At 37.3% G+C, this 21,473-nt stretch overlaps 1 protein-coding gene across 3 annotated transcripts in view; it reads right to left on the bottom strand.

Annotated features, from left to right (window-relative positions):
• Window positions 1-21,473, bottom strand: part of LOC106090741 (phospholipid-transporting ATPase VA) — a 126,788-nt gene that overhangs the window by 100,380 nt on the left and 4,935 nt on the right. For all 3 annotated transcript variants that reach the window (XM_013257026.2, XM_013257030.2, XM_013257027.2), the window contains exon 2: window positions 11,447-12,729. In XM_013257026.2, the coding sequence (XP_013112480.2) occupies window positions 11,447-12,528 (1,082 nt within the window). In that variant the 5' untranslated portion in view covers window positions 12,529-12,729. The remainder of the gene's footprint in view (window positions 1-11,446; window positions 12,730-21,473) is intronic.

The following is a 21,473-nucleotide window of genomic DNA, read 5'->3' as shown; positions in this document are numbered from 1 at the left end:
TAACCTACATACATCTCTATGGCCACCTCGGTAGACGAGTTGGTAGCGATTCCCACCAGAAACCTATTCTGTCGCTGCTGTGGTATCACAATGAACTAAAATAGTTTAAGTAAGTCTGCTTAGAAAATAGACTGCCACTCTAACTTAACCTACATCTATTTATAAATCTATATAGGCAAAATACAAATTTCAGACCAATTAAAAACAAATTGGGTCTTCTAGATACAACGACAAAAACATCAATAATAAGTATTTATGACCAATTTCAAGTGGAAAGCTTTATTCTTTTGGACGCTATAGTGATTTTGACAGACAAGTGGCTTTATCGACTCAGAATGTCAACATATTCAAAAATATATATAAACTTCATTCGATCGCAGATCACTATTTCGAGGTGATCCAAACAGAATGACTAGATTGGCATGCCCTCATCTTTTGGTGGTGAGTATTAAAATGCTCTCATAGACATTTGATAGCTCTGGTGAGTTTTAAAAATAAGGTACTTTAAGGCATTCCTTCTTTTTTTTCCTTTGAAATCACTATGCACTTAATTGTCTAAGTGAGTCTAATTGCAAACTGTCACTATAACCTAACCTAAAAATACATGTAAATATCATACATTAAATAAAAAGTTCGCTTTACCTTGACGCTATAGGCTGACATTTTTCCGGGATTATCAAATGAAAATTAACAATTTAATAATTATTGTATCACTATATTAATATGTAATGTAATAATCTAGATATAAAAATGATCCGAACGGGACAAAACGAAAGGTATTGGAGAGTAGAATACGAATATTATATTATAGGTTCAGATCAAGTTCCCAGAGGAGCGTCCCACCCACAAAACAGACATTTTAGACTTTCATGTCAATATGGGACTTAAATGAAAGGTATTTCGGAGTAGATTACAATATCTGCACACTCTTTTCAACCTAACCCAATGGAGTGTTGCCCGACCCACCAAACCCCTTAAATGGGCATTTTAGCCGACAATGGCTAAATGGGACTTAAATGAAAGGTTTTTGGGAGTAGAATACTACGCTGGTAGTAAATTTTATTTCCAAGTATCTGCAGGGCTTCCCAAGCCTCAAAACCTCCAATGACAGACATATTGCCCGATCATTAGCAGTCAAATGAAAGGTACATTTATATGGGAGAAGAGTACGAATACGACATTAAATTCTTGGATCTGAGAGGAAGCCCATTTCTAAAACCTTACCAAATAGCCTTATTGGCCCATCGTGAGTATGTGGGAATCAAGTGAAATATATTTTTTAGTAGATTGGAACCTGACATACAAGTTAGTGCTTAAGGGGCAGGAGCGGAAAGGGCAACAAACCCACAAAGAATCAGAGCTGTTGAAGACTTTTGGGCAACAGTTGCCGACAATTGTGGTTATTTGGTTAGGTTTAAAATATACAAAATGATGACTTGTTGATGAGAATCAACAGTGAGCGAAACTAACGATAAATTTAGCGCCATCTATTAGGGGAAACCATCTATGTGAACACCAACAATAATGAAGAGAGAAAACAGTGTGGTAAAAGTTGATCAGCTTTAGACTATTTATTGTTGTTTGTCTTTCAAATAAATAAAGTATAAAAATTACTTTATTATTGAATTCGCTTGCTCGACTAGAAAGACAATGAAACAAAAAATTGACTGGAAGTACCAAACAGATGAAGAAGATGATAGTACACCCTGAGCACGGGGAACTCAGCTTTCAATGTTGTTGTTTCTAAATGGAAGACGAAAAGCTCGTCTCCAAAACAAAATCCACCACATGTGTGGTGGTCATGTTGACGTCGGCAGGCGGAGCTTGCCACGTTGACAAGGGAATAAAATGAATACAAAAGTCTTAGAGGGGAGTTGGAGTCTGTTTGAAGAGATATTGCTCAGTGAAAAAGCTTACAGCGAACAGTCTGGTAGTAGAAGTTGAGATTTCACATAGGATTTGTGCTTATGATCTCAACTATAAGTACTGGCTGTGAACTGTAGGGCGGTCAGACTGACGGACATAGTTCACGATGGTGCCGATGAGATAATGAAACCCAATTATCGTCCCACTGGTGGACGTGGGGTGACATGTGTCCTGCCTTGTCTGAGGAACTGGCAATTTCTTTTCTTCAAGATTCAATTATCAATCTCTCCTTTGGATGTTGCATTCGCTTGGTCATTAAGCTCGACTTGAAAGACAATGAAACAAAAATTAAAGTTCGGTTTTTTGTGGTTGTATTTTTTAAGACGAGCTTCACCAATCGCTATAAATGAAAATTTTAAGAAAAATCTAGAGAATAAAAAAAATTTGGAAAGTTGACCTGGAAAAAAAGTAGGTACGTTAGTGAATGCAAACAGGGAAAAAACGGAAGAAAATTATAGTTCGTGTGTGGGAAGAGGGCGCAGCAGAGCGGGCCGGGTTCAGCTAGTACATAAACTAAAATTAAGTTGAGAATGAGAATAAGAAATGCGAAAGAAGAAAATGACTAACATCCAACAGGTATATCTGGCAGAGATATTGCTATTCCTGAAATGTTGAAGAATATTGGATGGCGTGGCTGCAGTCGCCAACACCAATTGTCAATACAGAGGAAACAGTCTCTAAATATTGTAGTCACTACAATCCAATATTTGGAGGTAGCACGATTGGAGTATCCAAATCACATTTTACATACACCCTGAGAAATTAGTCTGCTGATACTAGCAGATGCTGTCTGCTAATATTTTTTCAAAATTTGTTGTTTTAGCAATTGAAGTATTCTGAATTTTAATTGAAATGCTCTGAATGGAACTTGAATTAATATATTCAGATTTTCAAATGGAATGTTCAGAATTTCAAATGGAATTTAGTTTGTGTTTTCTGAATTACATTTCATTTCATCAAAAATTCTTCTGGCTTTTAGTAGTTAACTTTACTGCTATTACAGCAGCAGTTCCGCTGTTATAGCTAAATGTTTGCAATTTCAGAACAACGATATGACTGCTGAAAAGTCTGTTGTTTGCTGAAAGTGACTGCTGCTTAATTTATGATGAGTTGTTGAAGGGAGAGTAAAATAATATGAAAGATAAGATGTATGCTACCTGATCCATCCATTGGTATACATTTCGAAATGTGGCTGAGCTTGCTCGTATTTTTTTGTTATTGTTCTACTAATGTGTATATGACTGGCATGACCTTTTGTTTTTAAATTTAAAGAAAAAAGATTATGGAAAGCGTACATTCAGTGGTGATTATAAATATCTACTGAGGCACACATTTACATTTGTATTTTATTTTTTCTTATAACAATCCATCCATAATTAAGCAGCAGCCATTTTCAGCAAACAACAGACTTTTCAGCAGTCAGTCTGCTGCTCTAAAATTGCAGAACTACTGCTATAATGGCAGCAAATTAACTACTAATGGCTATTTTCAGCAAACTTTACATGTACATGTGTGCATGACTGACATGACCTTTTGTTTCTAAATTTAAAGAAAAAAGAATATGGAAAGTATAGATTGGTGCTTATAAACATCCACTGAGACACACATTTACATTTTTATTTTATTTTTTTTTCTAACATCGTATTTAACATTCATTTTCAGCAAACAACAGACTCTTCAGCAGTAAGCCTGCTGCTCTGAAATTGCAAATTATCTACTAATATTCAGCAGACAGTATTTTCTATTTTTACCAAACTTTTTCCTATGAGTGTATGAGTACATCAATAGAGCAATAAAATTGGCGAGCAACTTTAACCACCTAACAATGGATGCGATGTTATGTGTACAAGGAATCTGTTGATCAGGTAATTCTGTATCAGTAATATTCCACAAAATAAATAAGCAATTAAAACACGTTGCCGACCTAGTAGTTAGACATACAAAAGAGCATGAAATAAAACCATAGTTATTTTTTTCTGTAAGTTCAGTAATAAAATGTTTTCAATATATTAGCGGATTTTTGTATTTATAACAGCACATTTTGTTAGTTGAAATTGCAGGCGGAGGAAATGTTAGCTAAATTGCAGCCCAATGTTTGCTGTAATAGCAGTAATTTCTGCTTTCCCATTTTCAGCAGATAAATACTGTTTTTTTTAGCAAACCCTTTTGCTATTTTGAATAACAACTTTTCTTTAGTGTTGAAAATGGAGTAGTCGAGACAAAGCTTTGATTGATTTTGTGTTCGAAAAACCGATTTTAAGTTTTTTCTATGTAATCGTTTAGGAATATAGCATAATAAAAGCAAAATAAAATATTTGAAGGTGGTACGTGATAACTAAATTTTTCTTTTAAGCGAAAAGTGAATCCCGAAACATGCCCGAAACATTTGATATTTTCGATAGTTTTAGTAATAAATATCGATAGTATCGATACCTTCGTTAAGTAAAATCAGGAGATCGATTTATATAGAAGCAATATCAATGCGCAGACCAAATAAAACCAAGGTTAATAAAGTCATGTGGAAGTCATGAATGAAATCCTTGTACAAAATGTTAGTCTAATCGGTTGAAAATTGTCCATAGATGGGTGCAATGTATCTTAAAGGATACATTCAGTATCGGATTGCTTATTTTAGTTTAGTTTTGCAAAAAATTTAACGTCTACGATAGTATCCATCGGAAAAATATCAATCGATATTTAGCCAAAAAATTAAATATCGATAGTGCCATCGATATTTTGCCAGCTCTACCGAATATAACTACATATATGAAGAATGTAACATAATGTGTTCACTTACGGCCAACTATGTTCAGATATTAAAAATATTGTAATGCACCCACATATATCTTTATTAAAATTCTGTATAGCTGTGATCGTTAAATGAAACACCAAATGTAACAAGCTTTTGTCGTTTGTTCTGTTCTAATGTTTGCGTACTAATGATGTTTACTGGCTGATAGCATCCATTGTGAATTGAGAATAATTGGCCGATATGTGAAGTAAAATTGGGTCATATTTACGTTTCGACCATCAAACTACCCAATATAATGTGTTTATTTTTATTTAAAGCTTTCACCATTCAATTTGCCATGTTGTTTTCTATAAGGAAAAAAGCCTACGCTTATGTATGTAATTGGTGTATGACAGATGAGATAATAGTAACAACCCCTAAATTAATGAAGTGATATCAATCTCCGCCAATTAATGAAATAGGTATGAATGAGTTTCAATAGATAAATAGATTTCATGGTGAACTTGTTAAATACTCTCCCTAAGAGTCAATTACTTTATACGTCGCTCTGATAAGGGCAACATGAATGTTTGAACAAAATTGGTTTTCTAAGGAATAAATAGATTAACAAAATTTGTCAAACACTATACAACAAAATAAACAGGGCCGAATCTTGGGATCCCACCACCATGAATTCTGCTAAAAATTTATGCAAAATAAATTTAGTTGAAGGGCATAATTTTATTCTACATACCAAACTTCTGTCAAACCAGCAAAAATTTAAGCTTCTAGGAATCGAACAAGGACCGACAATCGAGAGACCGGTTCATATGGGAGCTATGTCAGGCAATAGACTGATTTGAACCGTAATAGGCACAGTTGTTGGAAGTCATAACAAAACCCTACATGCAAAATTTCAGCCAAATCGGACAAAAATGCCGAATTTTAAGGGCTCAAGAAATCAAATCGGGCGATCGGTTTATATGGGAGCTATATCAGGTTATAGACCGATTTCAACCGTACTAGATACAGTTGTTGGAAGTCGTAATAGAACACTACATGCAAAATTTCAGCCAAATCTGACAAAAATTGCAGCTTGTAAGAAGTCAAGAAGTCAAATCGGGAGATCGATTTATATGGGTGCTATATCTAAATTTTTACAAATATGGCCCATTTGGATTACCCAACGACCTACATCAGTATTATGTATCTGTGCACAATTTCAAGCGGCTAGCTTTACGCTTTCGACCGCTATCGTAATTTCGACGGACGGACGGACATGGCTAGATGGACTCAGAACGTCGACACGATTAAGAATATATATACTTTATGAGATCTTTGACGAATGTTTCGAGATGTTGCAAACAGAATAACTAGATTAGTATACCCCAATCCTATGGTGGTTGGTATAAAAATGTTTCTTTAGGAAGAAAATCAAAAATTTGTCTAGGACGACGACTTTATCTTACCTAAAAATTTTTTTCTTTACCGTACAAGAAGAGAATTAAAGAAAATATCAAGAATTAATTTCTCCCTCTAAGTAAAACCTATTTTTCTGAATTTTGCTTCAGCTGTTGTATTTTGGGTGAACAATAGACGTTTTTTTTTTGAAATATAAAACATAAAATTCAAATATAAAACATAAAATTAAAAAATTTAAAAAAGTATTCATTAAAGTTGTAAAAAATATTACGAACATGTTTAGTGTTGCTGTTGTAAAGTTTGTTATACTTTTTGTTTTCTGATAGTGCAAAATTATGGGAGGTCACCGTAGCGCAGAGGGCAGCGGTGGTATTCCCCTCCTAGTCTTGGCAACATTTGTTAGGTACTATGCCATGTAAAAACTTCTCTCCAAAGAGGTGTAGAACGGTGTAGAACTGCGGCACGCCGTTCGGATTCGACTTTTAAAAGGAGCTTAAAACTTGAATCGGACTACACTCATCGATATGTGAGAAGTTTGCCCCTGTTCCTTAGTGGAATGTTCATGGACAAAATGTGCATTTTGCAAAATACGGACTACAGCTTGTCGTCGTTGGTGAACAGATGAACATCTTAATTATATTGCGTTGTTCCTGTTTGCATGCGGGACACACATCCTGCAAGTTGGCGCATTTCCTTTACCAAAAGGTGTATAGATCTAGGAATATTAAAATGAGAACCACATATCTTGATATATTCATATACCTATCCTAGAATTCTCGTCTTTTGTCAATAAAACTGAAAAGTTATGCAAACCCTCTATAGTGGGTACATGAATTTGGGCGAACAAAATTTTTACTTGTTTTTAATGAGAAAATAAAACATTATTTCGGTAGATAATAAATTGTTCGTAAATAGAAAGAAATGGAATATTTTTTTTATAAATAACATGAAATTCATACTTTTTTATCCCAACTCCCTTCCATTTCACTATGGGTCAACTGAGATCATTTCTGTCATTTCCTTATTTGCCATTGCTATTTGCCCGTACTGCTATCGAAACCGTAGTTTAAAATCAACTCCGAATGCATGACATTCATATTTTCCGAACTACAGTTTCATTAGGTCTACACTTCAATATTTGATAGTAAATTCATTATAATGGGGATAAAAGTCACAGTTGCTGGACCTATTTTCCTGACGCACTTCAAATTCGCGTTTTAACTATGCAACATTTTTTGAACTAGAAATTAACTCTTTTCTGTGACAAATTTGTACATAAATAACGAGTGAGGTTCTTTATTTTTTTTATTGAAACATTGATTTCTGATTCGACAGATGGTTATCGTGAAAAACATTAGCAATGAATCTTAAAATTGCCTTTTGCTTTTCAATTTAGTTTAGTAACCCATACTTAAAAAACTCCCAATTGTAAAATCGCTAAAACTCGCAAATCCAAACATATTAAAGTTTATTCAATACATACAATATTTTGATAAAAACTCATTCTCTTGCCTTCTGTCTTCTTTTCCATAATAACAATTTTATTTAAAGATTTTCGCATACTTGCTATCCCCTCACTTCAAAATGAATGTTCAAACTGGCGTGAAATCACGTTTAAGTTAATTGTGAACTTTCCATAGCTCATTTTACAACGATAAAATGCTTTTTTACTACAACAGAAATAGTTTTTCGATAACTTTGATTTGCTTACTATCGTAATACGACAAAATTTATTTATAAATTTTAAGTGTGGAAAATTAGGTTTGCCCAGCAATACAAGTCATTTGACCCAAAGTGCATTTGTTTGAGGGAATTTTTCCCAAATTTTATCATCTCATTCTCCCTTTTATTTCGATTCAGATTAACTATTGGGTTGCCCAAAAAGTAATTGCGGATTTTTTAAAAGAAAGTAAATGCATTTTTAATAAAACTTAGAATGAACTTTAATCAAATATACTTTTTTTACACTTTTTTCTAAAGCAAGCTAAAAGTAACAGCTGATAACTGACAGAAGAAAGAATGCAATTACAGTCACAAGTTGTGAAAAAATTTGTCAACGCCGACTATATGAAAAATCCGCAATTACTTTTTGGGCAACCCAATACTTTTTTTCCCTGGGAAATATTTCCCTTTTTCGAAGTTCGTTTAGAATAAGGGAAAAAACTCCCAGGGAATTGTTCTCCAGAATTAGGAAAAAAGGGAGTACACCCAGAGAAATTATTCTGCTGGTATTAGCAAACAATGTCTGCTGATATTAAATTAAAAATTTTAAACATTGGAAAGAATCCGTACAAAATATTTGAGCTAGACAAGAATTGAGGTATTTGCTATATATTTATAACTAAAATTGCCAATTTTAGGTGTTATTTTTTTTAAAGCATAAATATTGGGTTGCCCAAAAAGTACTTGTCGGTAATATAGTAGTAATATAGTCGGCGTTGACAAATATTTTCAACGGCTTGTGACTCTGTAATTGCATTCCTTTTTCTGTCAGTTATCAGCTGTTGCTTTAGAAAAAAAGTGCGCGAAATTTTGTTTACATTTGTTTGTTTGGCGTCAATTTTAATATGGCTACCACATGTATTGAAAGAAATTCATTTAACAAACCGAATCAACGATATGCACCTTAAACGCAATGAATTCGATCCGTTTTTAAAACGAATCATAACTGGAGATGAAAAATGGATTGTTTACAAAAACGTTAGTCGAAAACGATCATGGTCCAAGCATGGTGAACCAGCTCAAACCACTTCAAAGGCTGATATCCACCAAAAGAAGGTTATGCTGTCTGTTTGGTGGGATTGGAAGGGTGTGGTATATTTTGAGCTGCTTCCAAGGAACCAAACGATTAATTCGGATGTTTACTGTCAACAATTGGACAAATTGAATACAGCCATCAAGGAGAAGGGAATTGGTCAATCGTAAAGGTGTCATATTCCACCAGGACAACGCTAGACCTTTGGTCACTCGCCAAAAACTGAGTGAGCTTGGCTGGGAACTTTTGATGCATCCACCATATAGCCCTGACCTTGCACCATCAGACTACCATTTATTTCGATCTTTGCAGAACTCCTTAAATGGTAAAACTTTCGGCAATGATGAGGCTATAAAATCGCACTTGGTTCAGTTTTTTGCAGATAAAGGCCAGAAGTTCTATGAGCGTGGAATACTAAATTTGCCAGGAAGATGGGAAAAGGTTATCGAACAAAATGGCAATTATATATTTGATTAAAGTTCATTCTAAGTTTTATTAAAAATGCATTTACTTTCTTTTAAAAAAATCCGCAATTACTTTTAAGGCAACCCAATATAATGGTAGTAGTTATTTTGTCTCCTATTATATAATTTCGTTCAAAAATTAGCAAATTGGACAAACTTTTACTTTATATGCTTGTAAAATTTAAAGAAAATTTTAAATTTTTAAGACATTTTTGAGCTGTTTTAACTTTTTACCATTTGAAAACAGCAGAAAATGTTTGCCGTTTTACCAAAAAATTACTGCTATCCCACTTTTAGCTGACTATCTGCTGTTACAGTAAACTTTTTTGATGTTTTTACTAACAGATTTCTCTGAGTGTAGGAAAAATACTCCCAGGGAATTGTTATTCAGAATAGGGCTGTATACTAATTAGATTGTAGATGAGATTGGTAGTATTGGCGAGGTTAGGTTAACGTATAGGAAGACCAAAGCTTCTGATGGGAATCGTACGACCCCGCCGACTGCCCGGTCGATTTGTATACTTAAATCAAGCATTTGCATACAATTTTTTAACTAAACCATTTTTAGTTTCTACATAAGTAACAAGTGATATCATCAAATCTCCTACCTCAATATAGAGCGTATATATTTAATTGTCTTCTTATTTGAATAAGCGACTGTCAGTTAGTAATCCGTTCTAGACGCATACGCGAACATTAACCATGAGTATGACCTCTTAAGAGATATAAAACGAGTGACCAACATGCATAGAAATTATAAATACAACTTGTTAAACTTTGTGAGAAATATGTTCAACATTACAATGTCATTATTTTCTTTGCGTGACGCAGTATCATTACCAGTTGATTATCCTTTGTCTACTTTGTCACGCTTTTTGTGGGGGAATACCTTTTTGTTTGAAATCCATCGTCCAACTTTAGAAAAAGGCGACGACTTATTAAACATAACAAACAAATGACATGAATTTATAAAGTTGTTGATGAAGTCATCCAAGGGCTAGAATGCAATCACATCCCACTTAACTTGTAAATATATATACCTTAGACCGTCCCACCCTATAAAGGAGATTTTTTTGCAAATAGAGAAATGCATAATACCCTCCATTTTTTGCCCTTTGCTTCTAATAAGCGAAATACGATATATCATGACGATCTGTCAAGATAACACGTGCCGCAACGGCGCCCAAAATTGGAAAAAGTGCATTTTTGGGATCATTGGAGGTTCCATAGTCTTAGAATTTGATTTGAGCACAAAGTAAACATTTATATCGCACTTTTTGTTACCTAAACACAAGTTACATCTAGAACCACTACTTTGACAGCTAACAGTGTATTGATCGACTCAGAGTTACTGCCTAGTTCGATCTAGCCATGGCCGTCTCGGGGCGAATCCGCCTATGTGCCTGTTATCAGGGTACAGGTAGCATTTGTTATCCAACCATCACGAAATTTTGCACATATCACCTTTTCAGCCTAGGGACAAACGCTATAAATTTTGGTAAAAATCGATTCAGATTTGGATATAGCTGCCAAATGTATATCACCCAATTTTACTCAAAAGGTCGTAGTTACCCCGATTGATAAAATTAGGCAGAGACTTCCAAATGAGTAATAAAATACTTCATGCCAAATTTCATGCAAATCCGTTGAAAATTGTGGTAACTAGGCCCTTATAAGTGTAAATTGGGCGATTTATATATATGGGAGCGATTTATGTATATCTAAATCTGAATCGATTTTTACCAAAATTTATAGCGTTTATTTACAAAAAAGGGACAGACGGACGGGCTAGCACAGAAATGATATGCGGAGAGACGGATATGGCTAAGCCGAATCAGCAAGAATTATTGAGTCGAACTACACATTTTATCACACTCACAGTAGAGGTGATGGGCACAGTTAGTGGGTTTCTAATAAATTCCATACAAATTTGTGCTTAGTTTACCAATTTCATGCTAGGACCTAAAATACTTAACTGCATTTCTTAGAAAGCACTACATCTAACTTTGTACGTCGTCATGGGTTATCGTTAACCGATCGTCTTAATATTTAGTATTTTGCTTATTGGGAGCAAAAGAAAAAAAGTATGCGTTTCAAAAAAAATACTTTGGTTTTCTGGGACACTCTAATATACATACTAGAACTTACCCATCATAGACACGGCATGTTGAGTTATTTATCCTTTTATCCGAGAACCTCCTGCGGCGATCCTCAAACAGGTCCTTTACAGCTGTTACACCCAATACAAATAGTACCGGTATCATGGCGACCTCTTTGCCAAAGGCATTGATGGCTGGAAACCAGTTGAGTAGGACAATAAAAATAAAATACAAATTTGCTACGCGATGAAATTGCTCGAGTAGGTTTTTCGGTATGAACGATAGCAATGTGTATTTGGTCGTGCGAATTTTATTGCCAACAAAATGACCATTGGGATGGTCACATTTGGGCGTTTTGGGTGGTACGGTATGATTTGGCACGACAATGCGGTAAGAGCGTTCATCGCAATTTTCTGTACGGCATACACCGATACGCTTCCACCAGGGCGGAGTTTCGGAACGTCGCAGGGTATAGATTGATTCTGAGCGGGAAGCCTGTCGAGAGTGACCCCGACCGGCGGCAGACGAAGGCATCGAAGGTCCGAACTCACGCGTCTCATTTTCCTCCTTGTGCCCAGGGGGCAAAATAAAATCAGTTTTCGATCCAACTCTACTGTGACCCCTGGGAGTATTTGAGGCACCAGGGGAATCCGTAATTTGGCCTTGTGAAAACGCTCGCTGATGGCCTTTCATCGCCGATTTAATTGGTCGGCCGCTGGGTCCCACTATTGCACCACCTCCATGGCTAACAGAACGCGCATGTCCACGTCCTATCGCTGATGTCACGCTAAGGTTATGAGGCGTGGGATTTATTATTGCCACTCCAGGTATACCTGGTGCTGTACTACCGACAATGGTTGTGCCACCTCCTACACCCACAGATCCGGGAAACACATAGGTTCGCTCGGGTTCTTGCATGGTCAACAACCCTGTTGTCGTTGTATTGCTTAAGGGTATGGATGAAGCGTTCAAAGGATCGTAAGCCGTTGTTGCATTTGTTACAGACGTTGTCGCAGCCGCTGTTCCTGCTGCAGCCATCGCCGCCGGCACCGTATACCCCGGTGGTGCTGATCTTTGTTGCTGCACAACTGTAAACTTTCGCCTCAACTCTTCGGTATTTGCAGAAGGCATTTTTACAAGACACCATTAGATTAAAAAAATCAAAAAATTTCGTCTAAGTACAACTCGTTTTAAAGAGAAGCATACAATGAATTCTGCCCATCAATAACGCGTCATGTTTTTTAGTCACGGTACACACATTGTTGCGATTTAAATCGTTCTAAAATGCATCTTGTGTTGTTTTATTACAACTAGACCATCATAATATTTCAACTGAAAAGAGATTAAAAAAGGAAAGATTAGTAATTTTACAAACCCCAGAAAATATATTTTAAAATGGCAATACAGTGAAGCTGACAAACGTTAAAAAGTGGTTTAATTTAACTCAATCCCATCGAAAAACAATTAATCACCCTTACTCCAGTTGTCGAAGGCGTAGTAGGCGTAGTATTATGGTTGTCGAAGACGAACTATCAAATTTGAGGGAATTTTCATTACGCCTGGGGTCGAATTACCACAGACGTGAACGAGTAAAATTGTTCGAAAATTTGTGTTTTGGCCATGGTTGAATTAAGAGGGGTGCGCAACAACAAAGATATCAACGATACAACGCTGCGGTGATGATGGCGCAAATTCGCACTAAGCGGCAAATTTCTGAACACTTCCCAGTTTTTATTTGCTTTATCATGTGTAGCAGCCACAAGATCAAAAGATTTATGTTTATAAAAGTGTAAATTATAAACTAAAACAATTTTATTGTGAAAAAAGGAACAAAATGTGAAAAAAAATTTAAAAACCAAACAAAGCATTTGACGTTCCGGTGGGATTTGGATACAACTCTGGAATTGGACAATTCCATCAGCTGGGCAAGTAACCTAACCTTCTTTAGTGAACCCCGGTTTCGGCATTACCGCATTCGTTAACTAGTGCATAATCGAGTAGCAGCTGTTCGAAATTCACTCGTGAGCCCAGTAGCCATGGTACAACAAAGATGTCGAGTTTTTAGCACAACAAAAAAATCAACCTCTAACGACGAAACTATAATTAATAATTATAACACTGTTTTGTTGTTAAGGTGTGGAATATCGGATCAAATAGACATCGTTTTATGCTCTTAGAAAAAAAAAACATTTAACATTTAGATTTATTGCAAAGTCAAAACAAAATTGTACTCAGCTGTTCCCATGACCTTACCTGAACTCAAAAATTGTGCAAATTTGCACAAATTGTTACTGGAAGTCCATCGCGTACTTCATTTGCCGGCAGAAGAGAGTGCGTGAGAGCAAACTAATTTTACGAGTTTGGTAATTGAAAACATGCAAATTTCTACTCGAGGTTTTTTCCCCAGCCGAAATTAGCAGCATTGAACAGCTGTTTTGTGAAAACCAGCTTTTTAATTGAAATAAATAACAAAAGAAAGAAGGCTATTCTCACTCTCATGCAAATTTTTACTGGCATATTTTTACTGGAAAAGTACGAGAACAGACCTCTTATAAGTGCATCCTGCTCAGGAGCAATCGAATAGAATTGTTTTTTGAAATAAATAGTTAAAATGTGAGTACTTGAGTGTAATCATATAATCATAATATGAAAAAAGTAAATAACCACTTTTTTCGAATTTAGGACTAATTAGCCAAAAATAAATGGGCGATAAAAGATTGATATGGCTCAATACACGACCATTCGAATTTGACAAAAATATGTTGCCACATTGTAGCCAGGGGAAGGCAACATCTTAAAGGCTATCTAAGAAATAGCCCCCCCGGGGGACAAAAATTGTTAAATTATTTTAGTGAAAATTTAATTTTTAGTTTTTTTTGTATTTAAAAATATTAAAAACTTGCGCACGTTTTTTGAATAAGCTCAGTTTTTGAACAGTTCGAGAACCCTTTTCAGGGAAAAGTTGGCCCATTAATCACCATACACACGTACTTATAGTACGAAACAATTTTTGAGTACATAATTTAAATTTTTTTTTGTATAAATTAAAATCAATCTTACCCAATATGGTACAGCAATCGATTATCACTGAGAAGTATCTATGAAAAGTATTGAACAGACGGACGGATATATCTAGAATGACTTAGAATATTAAGACACTGAGAATATTTATGCTTTGTAGGGTCGAAGATAAATGTTTCGGGGTGTTGCAACCGAAATAACGATATTTCGGGAAAAAGGCTCTGAAGTCCGTTTCTGGGGCAAAGGATCCCCCTAGCAACCAAAAATGACCCCTTGGGAGGACGTGCTACCTATTATTGCCATTGACGCTACCCTACTACGCATGGATGTGGCAACCCTCCTGAGGTGCATTAAAATGTGGTTGCCACATCACATTGTGGGCTCCCTTATCAACAACGATGTGATGTCTTCATACTCATCATCATCCTCCTCCTCTTCATCCCAAATTTGGATAAAACTTAAAATATGAAAAAAGCGCTGCAGGTCGGTGTAATTTATTCCTTTTTTATAATCTACTCCTAAATCCCTTTCATTTGTACCCATATTACCCAGGGTAAAAGGGGTTCAAATCTTCAAGGTCCTGTAGGTGCTTCCCGGGTCCTATTTTTAGACGTGCTTTACATATACGTAGTCTTCTTGCTATTACCTTTCATTTGATACCGATGATGATGATGCCTAGGTCGGGGCACCTCATCCCGTTTCCTTAGTGGTGGGTATAAAACATAGCATTTTTAAGTGCTAGGAGTCGACTTCAGAGGCGGAGTCGAGCAATTTTGTCCGGAGTAGGACTTCGTAGCCCTAATTTTTTCAAAATAAATAACAAGAGCAAAGGTTCTTACTGGCCTGAGAAACTAGACGAACACATCTACTGCCCATAAAAATAAAATGTTTTTTGTTTTGATCGATTGGAAACTATTTAACATTTTTATCATGTTCGAAGGCAATAACTTTACAGAACACCACGAAATATGAAATTCGACTTCGACTACGTCTGCTGTCGATTTTCACCTTCGACAACCGGAATAGGTGTGAATAGTTTCGAAAACCTTTTTGAATGTTGGACGGGATTGCCAAGTTTCTGAAAAAAATCCACCAAAAGCAACCTTCTTCACCGTGGCGCAGAGGTTAGCTTGTCCGCCTATGACGCTGGACGCCTGGGTTCGAATCCAGACAAGAACATCAGAAAAAATTTTCAGCGGCAGTCATCGCCTTCAAATGCAGGCGACATTGCACCATATGGTGTGGGAGCCACTCGGTTATAAAAAAGAGACCGCTTATAAATGAGTTTAAACTTGAATCGGACAGCACTCATTGATATGTGAGAAGTTTTCCCCCAGTTCCTTAATGGAATGTTCATGGGCAAATTTGCATTTGCAACCGCCATCACTTCGGAGAATTGTTTATCATTCCTCTAGAAGCTTAATTTTTTCCCAATATAGCCCCGATTTTAAGATACTTCTTAAGGGTATCTCCCACAGAGTGGAATAACAGTACAATATATGTGTTTGTTTCTGTTCGAGCATTTCTTCTGTATGGGCGGAAATTGATTTTTCTGAGCTGTTTTTTCCGCAAAACAGAAAAAAAACAAAACATGGCAAGAGTTTACCAATAACAGCTATTGTACACAAGTCAATAACGTGGAAGTATCTAAATGAACAAACACGTATGTAAGTGTGTATAGACATACATATGTATGTCGATATGTACGAACACGCTATATGGCAGACACAACATGCATATACAAACATCTGTACTTAGTATTGTCTTAAAATTGGTTGTTTTGTCAATAAATTCATGATTGAGATTATGTTAACAACAAAAAGTCAAACGGAATGTGACGGTTTGTCTGTCTGTTTTTTGATTTAAAAATTAAATAGGGCGGGGATTCGAAATAACTACAACATCTATCTCAAGCAATTACTCCAGTCAAGATTAGCTTTGTTCGGATTACCCCAGCACCCCCGGCACGGGATAGCTGTGAGCACACAAGCTGGAACATTGAAGTCCGATCTGTGTGGGTTTCATTGCTGTCACGAGAAGCTTAGCTGCGAGCTACAGGATGCGTCGACAGGTTGGGGATAGTGGAATACTCAATCTGGAGTAGCTGTAACTGCAGTCGCTGACAATCAGCGGTATCGAGTGGAGAGTCTCAGTGAGAGGTCGGGTGGCACCGGCTCTTGCACAAATACTAAGTTCCTATGATGCTCGATATGACAAGGCGAGTTATTGACGCCTTTAAATAACCAATGGCCACCCTATTTCCGCTGCGAACGGTCCCTTGGACCAGAACGAGCATGCTCACCTACAGGACCATGACGAGGATCGCCACCTCCACATGAAAATGTGGTAACAACAACAACAACAACAATCGCAGCACCCCATCCCCAATATTGCCAGGCCAGTGTATCTTGCATGCAATTGAATTGCAGCGGTCACCGAGATAGTAGATTTCATGACCAACACCTGCAGCATGCACAATTATAACTGGTACAATGTGCTACGTAAGGATCGCTTAAGGAGTGGAGGTGGAGCATTGACCTCCGTGATACACCATTGCGTTGCAGTAAAGATCCATTTCGCATGCGCATAGAAGTCAAGTTCGGTACTGCCAAGATAGAAGAATACAACGTGTACATACGGCCGGTTGGTTGTTATGTCGCAATCAATGGCCAAGTTTACAGGCCCGACATTAGTGGCTTACTGTCTGGTCATAATCGCCTTGCTCTAGGGGACTTTAATGCGAATCACTTTTCATGGCATTCTTCCCTGGGCAACGACCAGCGGAGGTGCAGCAGCTCGCCAGACAATTTGCCATGATATTGCCTCATCTGATGTCCTGAGTAACGTATACTGGCAAGCGGTTATTTCGTGGGGATCTGGGATCTGGCCTCCCCATAATGCTTACCATGGACCGACCATCCGACTTCTTATCCTCTAATCGCCGGACGTTTGTTAGAAGAAGGTCGATTGGGTCGACTTCAGAGGGTATCTCTACACTGATGCTGAAGAATTTGGATCTACCTGGAGTCAAGTACCTTACAACTGTCCTCAACCTGTCTTTGCACATTCTTATAGGACCCGATGTCTGGAAAATGGGCAGAGTGATCCCGCCTAAAAAGTACCCGAGTAAGGGGGAGTCGTATAGACTGATCTCTCTTCTCTCACTATTATCGAAACAAGAGCGTGACGTTCAGCGATACAATGGAGAACATCTAGATCAAGCAGCATATCAAGCGGGTCTAACCAACATTCATGTAGACACGGTAGCATATGCGGTGAAAAGCTACAGGTGAATGTGACCCTTTGAGAACGATCGCCTCCCATTGCACCTGACGAAATTGACCATAGTAGTTTTGGCTGAATTGCGATCCGGCAGATACATCCGCCTCAAATCCTACACAGAAACGATTGATGCCAACGTGCAGGATGTGTGTCCTGGTTGCGACCTGGACCAAACGACACACGTCAAGTGTTTAACAGCCCGGGCAAACCAATTCGATCCCATGATAGCTGATTGTACACACGGGATTGACCGCCGTGCCGGGATCTGTCCGGTTTGTCAAAACCGCCTCCACCCTCAGTGCACCTTTCTTACAATTGAAATGCAATGGTCTGCGAGGCAAGATCCACGAGACATTCGTCGTATCCGTGGTCTCCAAGCCGATGGACAGCCATCACAATTTACCGTGGGCGAAGTTACAAATGTCATCCGTGACGCCAAATCATCCACGGCATAGGGCTCCGACGGATTTCAAAGACTTCAGAGCACAACAACAGCTTTGCATGCCATGACCGCACACATTTGCCGTGGATTCAATCAGCCCAGGCCATGTGATAGGTCGGTCCTCGTGTCACTGGACCTATCGAAGGCATTCGACATGTTCAGCCATGCCAAACTATTTGAGGACATCACCAATACGTCCCTTTAACCAGGCCTGAAACGTTAGGTCGCGAATTATCTGTGTGGTCGCCAGTCATTTGTGGAATTTAGGGATAAGAAGTCGAACCACTGTAGAGTGAAACAGGGAGTTCCCCAACCGGGTGATATGGGTACCCCGCATCCCTCTTAGTTTTTGCTAAGCTTCTGTTAATTCTAACTTTAACTTTAAATGCCAACTATCTCAAATACTATGGCCTTTTTGGATTTTCTACTTTTTTATTTGGATTGGTGGCCTCGAGAGCTTCCTTCACTACAAGTGGGTATCACGCATTCCTCCCAGTTTTGGCACTTTTCGCTTCGGCCTTATTTGAGTTGCAGATCTATCCGTTATGCACTTTTTACGTTGCTTCTAATTTTTTAAACAAATTCGAAATGATTGTGGTCCTTTTAGAGTTCTTTTTAACGATTCTTCCGAATTTTTCCATTGTTTTTCTTCATTTTATTTTTAGATCTTTTCTGTTAAATTGTTAGCGTAGCACTACTAAGATCGTAATAGGGTGCTGCTAAGTGAATGGGCTTGTGTCTCTGCTAGTTAAAGTTAACTTTATATTCACGGACATCTTAGAAATTCTCCTCACATGCATCAGCAATTTGCGATAAATTCAAAAGTAGAAACAAGGCCCTCAAGTCACATGGCGGAAGCACTTGGGGTGCTGACCAATGCAATTGTCTGTGGTATGTTATGCAGCGCCAGTGTGTTCTCGTCAGGTTTGTGTCAGAATGCCGCTCTTTAAACTGTTGCCGCAGTTCTCACGTGAACCATCTCCATCAGGAGACAAAGAACCTACCCGTGCGAAGACCTAACTATATGCTGCCTAAGCAATACCTTTAGGGTGTAGAAACACTCAGATCAATATACATATGATTTATAAGAATGTGTTTGAAAAATCCTTCATTGTTCGTGTTGCGAGATGTTGGAATGTTTTACCAGCTGGACGTCGAATTTTTCCCATACCAACAATGTTTTCAGACTGACAATTCGTAGACACTTTGCGGCTTCTGAATCTGTATAATGTACGTTTGACTATTCAGATATTATATATAATTTTTTCTTTTCTTTTTTGCTTAATGGGACTTAGGTATTTCGGGATTAAAGAACAAAACAAATATTAATCATCGAAAATCGCTTTATTGTCTTTCAAAATATTACCCATTAAGATCTATACATTTTCGCATGCGTTTGAACATATTGTCGAAACACTTTTGCCACTCTGATTAAGGTATCTCCAAAACATGCATTCGAAAAACGTTGACCTCTCATTTTATTTTTTACGTACGGGATTAAAAAGAAGGCATTCGATGCCAAGTCAGGACTTTAAGGCGGATGACTCATCATATCGATGTTTTGGGTGCTCAAAAACGCAGTTGTTTGAGCCGATGTGTGAGAGCTGGCTGAGGAGTGATCCGTCTTCGGCAGTTGGTTTTCCTGATTTTCTGAAAGACAGCTGGCAAACAAATGGTTGTGCACCACTCAGAATTGACTGTTCTACGTTGTTCTAGTGGCACGATTGCAACATGTCCAGTTTTTCCGATAAAACAGGCGATCATTTGCTTGGAAGTGCTTCGTGCGCGAGCAACTTTTGTTGAATTTGGCTCATCGTGAAACACCCATGCAGTCGACTGCTGTTTATTTTCGGGCTCATATGCGTAAATCCACGATTCATCACCAGTCAGGAGACATGGACGTGTTTCGAAGCACCGCGATCGTATTTTTGGAGCATTTCTTTCGACCAATCGACACGAGCCTTTTTGTTAGCGATTGACAAATTGTGTGAGATCCAACGCGAACTACGACTGGCAAAACTGTATTTTACGGGGTAGTTGGCAAAAAATCAAATTTTTTGCATACCCCCTAATTTTGACTCCAGGAACTCGAATACGAAGTCCGTTTTTGGGGCTCGAGACCGCGGATGCCCCTAGGGGCCCGAAACCCGGAAAAGACCTATAGGGTCTTGAGAATTTTGACCCCTATTTGGAAAATTTACGAAATTGTTATTGCTATTTTAAATAAAACTCTATTTGCCTTCCAAAGTTGGAAAAATTTGCCGGCCTTCGGCCTCCCTATGTCCAACAGTGTAAATTAGCAGAAGTATTTTAAATAAAACTATTTGCCTTCAAAAGTATTTTGTAAAAATCCCCTTGGGTGGTCCACGGGCCCGAGCCCCAAAAACGGATTTCATATTCGGGTTTCTGGGTCAAAATTAGGGGTATGCAAAAAATTAGATTTTTTTGCGATCTACCCCGTAAAATACAGTTCAGCCCTACGACCCCGGTTGAATTCACCATAGCATCGATAAACACTGGTCCTTGATGGAGCTTCATCGCCAAAAATTGAATTAAATTCATCGATGCACTGTTGTTGAGTTAATCCACGTCGAATGTTGCAAAAAATAATCGCACTAAAATGTTCACAACTAAATTAAATTTTTTGGGCGAGTTGAATCTTTTAAGTTACTGTAAACAACACAAATAGCGCTCGTATGTCAAACCGTTCTGAGTATGTATAACCTCAAAAATGGCAAGCTTTTCGAAAGAGCTGTCAGTTGGGAAATTGCAACACAAGGTTTGTCCAATCACGAAATATAAAAGGCAACGATTTTGTCATGCTTATTTTTTCATATACTCTTTACTCGAATATATATTCTAAAAATTAAGCATTTGCATACTTAGGTTTTTCTTACATTCTTATACGTATGTATATCTGGCCAATTAGGCTTAGTATCACTGAATTTTTGAAATAAATAAATAATAAAAATAAAAACTACATGAATAATGGCTGCTATGTCTATGTCCAAGATCTGTTGATCAGGCAATTTCTTTTCAGTAATTTTTCAATCTAAACCTTTCCACTTAACATAATTCTCATGGTCCTCCATTTTGGAGAAAAAAGCAACTAAAGTAATTTGATTTCGCTAAAAGTAAAAAATATACAATATATAGAATTAAGTCTTATAAAATATAATAAAATAAAGCAAAATAGAAAAGAACAGAATAATATAAAACAAAATAAAATAAAAAAAAACGAAAGAAAATAAAAGAAAATAGAACAGCATAGAATAGAATGAAATAAAATAAAGTAAACTCTTTATCTGGATCAAATTATTAGAAATGAATT

This window comes from Stomoxys calcitrans, chromosome 3, assembly GCF_963082655.1.
Source record: "Stomoxys calcitrans chromosome 3, idStoCalc2.1, whole genome shotgun sequence".
In the NCBI taxonomy this organism is placed as follows: domain Eukaryota; kingdom Metazoa; phylum Arthropoda; class Insecta; order Diptera; family Muscidae; genus Stomoxys; species Stomoxys calcitrans.
Note: the sequence above shows the minus strand (reverse complement) of the source record. Positions and strands in the feature narration are given on the sequence as shown.